This window comes from Chrysochloris asiatica, unplaced genomic scaffold, assembly GCF_000296735.1.
Source record: "Chrysochloris asiatica unplaced genomic scaffold, ChrAsi1.0 scaffold00103, whole genome shotgun sequence".
Classification (NCBI taxonomy): Eukaryota; Metazoa; Chordata; class Mammalia; order Afrosoricida; family Chrysochloridae; genus Chrysochloris; species Chrysochloris asiatica.
The window spans coordinates 3,474,280-3,483,132 of NW_006408621.1; the positions used below are offsets into that span (position 1 = coordinate 3,474,280).

The window sequence follows — 8,853 nt, forward strand, 5'->3', positions numbered from 1 at the left end:
CTTTCCAACATTGGCCAAGATTTAAAATATGTAGATCATTAAGAGATTTAATGGCAAACTAAACACTGACAAAAGGATTCATTTCCATTTGCCCTGCAGTTTTAAGATTTAAGGACCTGCTTTGCCTCCTGTCAAAAATAAATATCACACATCCTGTTTATACATACTGGCTTGTTGTCCACGGTTCTTCAGAGATGATGACACCCCCAATTCACACTCCCCCCTCCCCCCCACTTCCTGCTCATTAGAGTGCCATATTCCTTATTGTTAAGAAGCACAACTCCTTCAACAAAACATACTGCATTACAATAATTTTTAAAGAAAATACTTTATTATGTCATGAAAAAGGCATCATCAATCATCTAGAGTCATACTTGTTTGAAAAAAAAAAAGGAAAATTTATTAATTAGACAGTATGTGGGCATCCTGTTCCACATAGGAATGAAAAGATGCTAGTTCTCTAAGTATTGCACAGTGTAAAAAAACACCAACCAAAAAAGGGGAGTAAGAAGGGGGAAAAAAAATCACATGATCTTGGGAACCATCTCACATTATGAATAATCTACCAAGAAACATTTAAAAAAGAAAACCCTTTGTTTCTGCAGTAGTTTTGAGTTTATAGTTCTTGGAATGACCGTATTCCACTAAAGACATCTCGGTAACAGGAAGCTTCATTTTAGCAATCCCATGTGCAAATATTAATTAAAAAAAATATATATAAAATAATGCAATTTGTCTCTTGCCATCACCCCGGCAGTCATGACATTTTTGAGAACTGTTTTGCTTGAAAAAAGGGTTAAGCCATTAGTTTTGCCTGAAGCTCCATCTCTGCAGCCCTTTTGAGTGCAACATCGACTAGCAGTTGAAATCCACTGAAATCCTGGTTGAGATCTGGTGGGGTAGGAGGAGGAGTGTTGAAAAGGCCACTTTGTGTGTTTGTACTTGGTCCAGATTTACAGGAGTCCTCTGGGTAGATGAGAGCGGTGTCTGTAAAGTTGCTGGCTGCGATCTGCGGTACATCTGTGTTTTGTCCCACACCTACTGACTGACAGAGTGGGAAAGGCACATCTTTGGATGCAGTCACCGTAGTATGGCAGATCACTGACGGTCGAGCCAAAATTGACCCTGGGGACGATGGTTTAGGAGACAGAGGCCTCCCTAGGGTGGGGTTTGGTCCAGCTGTACAGGAATGAAATGGGCTCTCCTCTAGGGCTGGCATGAAGTTTTTGATGCTCATTGCAGACTCCACGGAGCTAGCTTCAGAAATCTTGGCCCCACGGCGGGAAATTGTGAACTGATTTGGATCTTTGCCATCCTTTCTCAGCATGTCAGGGAGGAGCCTGCGGCGGGCGTTGATGAACCAGTTACAGACCTGAAATCATATCAGTATGCTTTAACACTTTCCTCATTCACTCACCAAACACTTTCTGAGAAGCTTCTATGGGGTGCCTAATTGACCTCTCTCTTAGTATTAAAGGCATGAAAAGGTTTATCTGAGCTCACAAAGCTATTTTAAGGTATTAGATCCCAGCCAAGAAAGAAAGCTGTTTCCTGTCATAAACCTTCTCCTCTTTTAATACAAATTCCCTTTTTTTGTCTCATCACCTTTACAGAAAAAGGAAAAAAAAAACAAACCCATAAATTTTAAAATGTCAGAAAATGATTTTAAGAGCAGTTTACCTTTTAACTTTCCTCCATACTAACCTATTACCTACTACCCCTAGCATTTAGGTTAATCAACTACAGGAAAACCTTTCCTGTATGAAAAAGGGCCACTCCTCCTCCCAGTTACTGATTTTTCCCAGTTCAAATGACTATGTCAACAGACATAATAACATAAATGACACCTCACTGAGAGTCTGTCCTTGTTTAAATATCAAACCAGCTTCCTGGGTAATAGAGTATGGTTTAATCTTTTTATGTTTGTTGCATAAAGGAAGACTCTTCCAGGCATTAAAGGAGATACTATTTGACAGATGACTGTCAAGTGTTTGTGTATTTCTCCAAATTGCTTTATTAGTTATTAACCTTTAGCACTACAGTTTATAATAAAAATATAAACTTTTTTTTTAATGTGGAGGAGCTTAATGGTTCAACATAAAGGAATGTGATAAAATGACTGAAAAATTAAAACGTGGGCCTATTAAAAATTACACCTCATGCTGTTTCTCCTTACCTGTAGTGTAGATAAGTGTGTTTGTTGGGACAGCAAGGCCTTTTCTTGCTCTGAGGGATAAGCGTTGTATCGGTGTTCGTACAGCCAATCCCGGAGAATCTGAACAGATTCCTTGGGCAGGTTGCCCCTTCTCCTTCTTTTGCCTGAGCCAGCGGAAGAGGAAAGGTCCAGGGGAATGTCCATGCTGTCGTCATCCTCAGTCTCACTGCCAGACACTGCAACAACACCTAGGAAAGGACAAAGACCAACTGTCAGTGGCTTAAACAGCAGAGCACCCACTGCAAGCCTCACTGATTTTCACCACTCAGTGTAAGAATGTTTTAAACTAGGCAAAGGATGAGTGGTTTTCTGCTCTAAAGTACCTAAACGTAATTTGAGTCACAGCACAGAGTAGATTTTCAACAAACTGTCAGAAGCCTGTTCTTACTCGCTTTCCGACAGAATTAAACATCTTGCATTCCTTTGGAATGATTCTCCAAAGAAAAGTCTTTCATCTGATCCAACAAGAGCAAAGGCACCTAGAGTGAATAGCTTGTCACATGTTAAATAGGAAGGGAGTTACAGATCTTAAACCTTCTCTTTAAGGTCTTTGGTAAATACGAAAAACATCTTAGGAGTACCTTAATTGTACATTTAAAATGTTATTCGATTCTTCTTCTGGCATTGAATTTCTGAGATATAAGATTTCAGCTATTAATTTAATCTGAACCTACCTCGAAAACCCTGTACAGGGTCGCTATGGGTCAGAACCGACTCGATGGCACTTAACAACAACAACAACCAATAAATAGAATTCAATCAATTTATTACAAAGAAAAGTGTATAGTTAATTCCCAAAAGAAACACTCTTTTGGCTTTAAGCACTTTAATCCTGTTGTTAAGTGCTGTCAAGAAATCATAGCAACTCATAGTGACCCTGTAGAGGGTTTCAGAGGGGCACCTGGTGAGGTTGAACTTTGCAGTTCCAACAGACTTTGCAGTCTGGCGCGCATTCACTCATAGCGCCACACCAGGACTCCAATCCTATTACTGAGAATACTTAAATCAGATAAAATTTACACTGGCCCTTACAAACAGTTAAGGCTCACTTTGAACTTCAGTAACAAATGGTATTAGTCCCTCCCCTTTCAAACTACTAAAAGCAACTCAGAATTCTTTGACTAAAGTTAATATATTCTCTTTACTTTAGATAATTTTCCAAAATAGGTAAAATTAATGAAAACAACAGAATTAAAAATTAAAGGTAAGCCTTTAAAACAAAAATGTTTTCTCTGTAGTATTTCATTTTGGTTGAAAAATGACTTAGTTTGAGTCAAAGCTTACCATGATAAAAAACAAAGAATATTCCTGAATATAAAAAGTATTCAATATATTTTTAATAACTTTTTTACCCCACCCCTTTAAATCATTTTAACACCATGAAATTGTAAAAGCTACTTAATCAAGCACGTGTTGGTGAAATCGCTTAGGAGTTAACCGACTCTGCCTTTACTTGGGGACGTGATTTTAGTTTTGGACTGCAGGGGGCAGAAGGCGCTTCTGCCCAAAGAAGGCAGAACTCTCCCAAGACAAAGTAAAGCAAGTTCTAACAAAAGAGAAGACTGATCTTGCAAATTCATTTTAGCTCCAGGCTTAAGCAAACCACCACAAATAAAACGCATTTAGGAATCCTATTTTAACCAGTCTGTATTTTCAAGTTCTCCTTCACTGCGGATTTACTTAAACTGCTTTAAAAAATAAAAAATAAAAGTTTTAAAAAAGTTTTTGAAATGCACATTTAAAACGGAAACTGCTTTCACTATTGAGAACATGGGAACTTTTAAAACCCCATACTAAAATGCAGGTGAAGAGCTATGAATAAAAAACCTTCAAAAATTGTAAATTAGTAATTAGTTCCTGTTTTAGCGTTTACATTTGCTTTGATAGTTAAAGAAATTAACTTGAAAAAGAATGTGCCAAGTAATTGAATGACTAAAGAAAATTTGAATAAAGCATTTGTTTAAACTTTTCAAGGTATGAAAAGGCAGACATTCTTCTCAAGGCTATTAACTCCCTCTGCTTTATTTTAACCTACAAAAAGTGTGAAAATGTGCTAACTGAACATTGAATTTCCAACTGTAAATTGGTAATAACAAAGAGTTTTAAAACCAAAAACAAAACATAAAAAAACCAGAAGCCTGCCCTTTGATCTGCAGTTAGTTTGACGTGAAGCTTGATCTCTCAGAATAGGTTAGTGTCACTGACACAAAAGCAGGTTTCAGTTAAGCAACACCAAACTCCAGTGTGACTTTCCTCGGTTCTCAGTTCATTTAAATAAATGAATGCCAGGCCTCCGAACCGCCTAACAAATATTTCCAATATGTGCACAAAAGCTGAAGTAACAGGAAGTTAAGGCTTGAGTTCCTTGGCTATGCCAGCTGATATTTCACGGCTGCAAAACCACGTTTGCTTCTGTCAGGACTGTTTTCATTAAAACTCCCTACTGATGGTGGCTCAACTTTGAAAAACAAAACGACTTTTTTCCTCGTTAGTCATTTCCTATTGTAACAGAGCTTTTGAAAAGTTTCCCAGTTACGACTTGTTTCCAAACTTCTTGCGTTGCTTACACTGTAAAAAATGTGGTTCCAGGAGAGGAGGGGGTGGGGTAATCACAAGCCTTTTACTCTATCCACATACAAGGAAATGTTGTTTAGAAAGTCACTAGACGGCCTCGCGATTCCACAACACATTTTAAAATGTAAGCTTGTTTTTACACTTTTCTTAGTGGTTGCGAAGTTGGACCGGGGGAGGAGGGGGGCGTAGGAAAAACTAGAAAGTAATCTAAAATAAATCTAAAGAGCCTAAGTACACAATAAGGAAAATCCAAACTTATAAATTAGTCTCCTAGTCAGAAAATCTGGGGAGAAGCAACAGGAATCTTAACAGTCAAGTCACGAAATCCAAGGTGTGCTTCTCTGGAGCCAGAGAGAAATTCTAAAGTTAGTATTTAAAAAAGACTCGAGGGATTTTCCTCAAGGAACCTTCTCTCTGCGGTGTTTCAAGGCCATTTTGGAAGATATTTTAAGCATCCTCGGCTTCTTAAAACTATACAAATCCCGGGCTCTGTAATTGAGTTTACGATGCCTTTGTTTTCATGTAAACGTTAAAAGATTTGCACGGACTTTCATAAAACTCCTTCAAGCCAGGCAGGAGAAGTTTCTTCAAGAGTCCTTCCAGAGTCGACTCTGGGAACTTTTTCACCCCCTCAAAGGTATTTTACAAAAGGAGGAGGCAGGACGGAGAAGAGGGAGGGGCCCAGCGAGGGAGGAAGCAAAGCGGCTTTTGTTCTCGAGTTCCTCAGCTTCCACTTAGAGTGGTGCCTAGAAATGTACAAGTTATTAGCACAACCAGATGAGAATTTCAAAAGCGTTTCAGACATATGAAAAAGCTTGAGGCGATGCCAGGAAAACCGAATAAAAGAAAGAAAATCGGTTAAGCATCACATTGCCAGCTCCCCCGCATGAGCTCCATCCACACCAGTCGCAAAGTTTTCTCTCCAACATGTCAACCTTTCATTGTTTCCATGACTGGGCGCTGAGTAAGGTTAGGCTGCGGACTGCCAATATTCCCACCGATCCCGTCGGCATTTCCCAGCCTCGTTCTTTTGGGGAGAGGGAGACTACAAGGGGTCGGAATGGAGGGGCGGGGGAGAGCCAGGATGGACCCGAGGGGGTTGGGGGAAGGGGCAAGGAGACCGAGGTGGGCAGCAGAGATTCAGCGACGTCCCCTTCCCCCAACCCGAACAATGGGGGGGGGGCGGGGGAAATCCTGCACCCGAACAAGAACCAACTCTTCTCCCTTCAGAGAAAATCCCTTTCAGTAAGGATCAAGACCTGTCAGTTCTACCAAGAGTTGAGATACAGAGGCGATGAGCCTGGACGCTCCTCAGGTGTTTTCCTACCTCTTTCTGGGTTAAGTTAACCCCCATTTTCTGTCTGTGTTGGGGAGGGGTCCAAAGAGAGTCCTACTACGACGTTAGCCTGGTTCTGACGTTTCAGTTACTTGGGCTGGGAAAGGGTCAATTCCACCTGTTTCAAGTCTTTTCACAGAACCAAGTGTACAGAACACCAAGGTAAAAACGGAGTCGAAATAACTCTCTCGGGCATAAGGCTGTTCCACTTGAAATTTTTCCATTTTAACTGTACACGATGTAATGTCTATCAAGGCATTAGGCTTCTGAAAGAATGTGGAGTTTAAAAAAAGTCGTGCGAGCTACTGAGCATGCGCAGTGTCCCGTGTGTCTGTCGGTCTCTCCCCATCCTAGTGGCCCCCCCCCCGCCCCCAGCGAACAACTTCTGTTTTGAACCACTCCTCATAAATCACAACAGAAGAGCCACCTCCACCTTAACGACTGAAGATTCGAGGGCACTTCCCAACCAGTGACTCAAAAGTTAGCTTCTAAAAGAGTTCACAGTCTCTGACCTTTCGTGGGTTGGCTTGTGTGTGTATTTTGTTTTTAAACCAGACTGACGGTAAATTTTAGTTGTAAAGCTTCCCGAACGCTTCGTGGAAACAATGACAGGGTCACTTTCTGCATTTACAACCAAGCCTGCTTGTCACATTGGGACACATTCTGACCTCGTGCCCCTTTCAGGAGCTTGTCCAATGTTCCAACTCTTCATCCCACCAAAGTTCATAGTGGGAAAACTTTCAAAGACTAGGGATTTTAAAAGTGTAGTTTCCCAAAACTATTTACACCAGAGGGCGGTTTGGGGTCCACAATTAATTCCTTTAATTATGAGCAGGCTGAATTCCTCAAGAAAAGAGGGCGCGGAGCTCAGCTGGGCGTGGGAGCCCTTGAGCCCAACTTTGAGACAAAGGCTGCGCAGTGCCGGGTGTCAGGGACCCCACAGCGCAGAGTCCAGTCCCCCTGCCAGGCGGCCCGGCCGGGACCCCACACCCGCAGCCGGCGAGTTAGTGCGAGAAACCCAGACGCGGCTGACCGCTCGGAGCGTGGGGTGTCCGCTCAGACAATGAAAGTTGGAGCTGCACAAACAAGACCGCGGAGTAGGTTTCTTGACAACGTGCCAGCAGCATGGAGAGGCTGGTCTCCCGACAACAGCTCCTCGTGGTGTGTCTAGAAGGAAAACATCAACTGCCATTCCAGACCGAGCCCCAACAAAGAAACGGCGGCCCGAGAGTCCATCGGCGGAAAAGTCCACAAAGTCACTTTAGCACCCCACCCGACCCCTGGAGTGGTTCACAAGCCGCACGCCGCACGCGGCGGGCTTACCTTTCTTGCCTTTCATTCTGGATTTCCACTTCCCGCGGGAGGGAAGACTAGGGGGGCCAGACGCGCCAGGAGTGGTGGGCACCGCAGACTCTCCCGTAACTTGGAGGAGGTGCTCCAACCGTTACTGCTAAACTAGGCGCTCGGGTTCCAGGCGCCCGGTCCTTGGATGGAATTCAACTGACACTCGGGCTTCCTCCTGCCGGGATCTTCTGGCAAACGGCCGGGACTTTCCCTCTCCAGACCCACTCCTCTCCCCACTTGGCTCCTTTGTTCCCGGCTCCTGCTCGGCGCACCTCGGTGCTGTCAGAGTGAGCGTAGCGCAGAGGGAAGGTACAGGAGGTCCTGCCTCCGCCCCCCGCCGCCCGCCCCGTCCCCCGCCCGCTCGCGGCTCCTCGCCCCTCCCCCCACTTCCAGCGCCGCGATCCGCGGACAGAGCCGCGGGCACCCGGCCGCTGTCACCCGTCACTGGCGGGGGCGGCGCGGGGGTGGGGACCGAGAAACTCAATCCTTCCTGCCGGCTGAGCGCATACAGCCCGCGTCTCTTACAAGGCGGCGGCCGCCGGGCTTTCTCTTTGGGGCCTTTCTTCACCAGCTGGCGAGGGTGCGTTTCGTTGTAAAACTACAAACCCTGCTCTTCCAGCCCCAGGAAGTCAAGGCTGCCGCTCACGTTGTTGACAGCTGTCCGGGCTACACTGTCCTTGTAGTCAGTCCTACACCCGCAGTCCCTTCGGATTCAAGGGGCGGAGCGCAGGAGGAAAAGTATTCCGGACAGGAATTAACTTCTTCCAGAATGCGCGGCTGCCATTGACACGCGGACGCGTCTCGGCGCACCCTTCTAGTCTAGGGGGTCTTCCTCCAACAGCCACTGAAGCGGGAGGGGTTTTTTTGTGTGTGTGTTTTGTTTTTTTGTGGGGGAGATAAGACACAGACACTCATGTGAAGGTCTGCTCCCCCAGGCTACAGCTGCGAGTTCCGGACTGGATTGCGGGGAGGTTTCGAAATCTAACACGTTGTGAACAGACACTTGTCATGCTCACATGCTCGGCTGTCTGGGGACCGCTGTGGCGAGCGCCCGCCCCGCCGCCACTCAGGGCTGACACCTCGTCAGCCCGGGCAGCTGCTGCCTTTATGTGAAAGGGGCGACAGAACATGGGCTCTTCTTCTGTTTCGGTAAACAGTGTCTACTTTTAGAATTTAAACCATGCTAGGGGGTCCCCTCCTCCCCTAGTATTTCAAACAGAAACTAACCATTAAGTAAACACATGTTCCTGTTGGTTTGTTTTGGTTGAGAGTTATGAGGACTAGACCACTGGGGGTTGTTGGTTGAAATTACCCTTTTAAAAGACCAAATGCAGTTTGGCCAAACGGAAGGCTCTCAGGCCCCCTCCCTACCCCTCCTTTGGGT

The 8,853-nt window shown here is 44.7% G+C and overlaps 1 protein-coding gene across 4 annotated transcripts; it reads right to left on the bottom strand.

The window, feature by feature from the left end:
• Positions 1-312: 312 nt before the first annotated feature.
• Positions 313-8,490, bottom strand: TGIF1 (TGFB-induced factor homeobox 1). Of its 4 annotated transcripts, none has more exons than XM_006867264.1 (3): positions 8,229-8,490; positions 2,177-2,403; positions 313-1,372 (listed from the first exon to the last, which is right to left on the bottom strand). In XM_006867264.1, the coding sequence occupies exons 1-3, from the start codon at positions 8,251-8,253 to the stop codon at positions 797-799; spliced, it is 828 nt and encodes a 275-aa protein (XP_006867326.1). In that variant the 5' UTR covers positions 8,254-8,490; the 3' UTR covers positions 313-796. The 4 variants fall into 4 exon arrangements, with proteins under 4 accessions (XP_006867326.1, XP_006867327.1, XP_006867329.1 ...); XM_006867265.1 differs by lacking the exon at positions 8,229-8,490 and adding an exon at positions 7,449-7,758; XM_006867267.1 differs by lacking the exon at positions 8,229-8,490 and adding an exon at positions 5,725-5,746.
• Between the last annotated feature and the right edge of the window lie 363 nt (positions 8,491-8,853).

Bases quoted from the DNA above. Each gene is read 5' to 3' on its own strand.
- TGIF1 (XM_006867264.1), bottom strand. From the start codon at position 8,253: ATGGCAGCCGCGCATTCTGGAAGAA. The intron at 2,404-8,228 runs GTTAATTCCTGT...GTCCTTTCCTAG, and splicing joins AGCCGCGCATTCTGGAAGAA to GTGTTGTTGCAGTGTCTGGC. The intron at 1,373-2,176 runs GTAAGGAGAAAC...ATATGATTTCAG, and splicing joins CACACTTATCTACACTACAG to GTCTGTAACTGGTTCATCAA.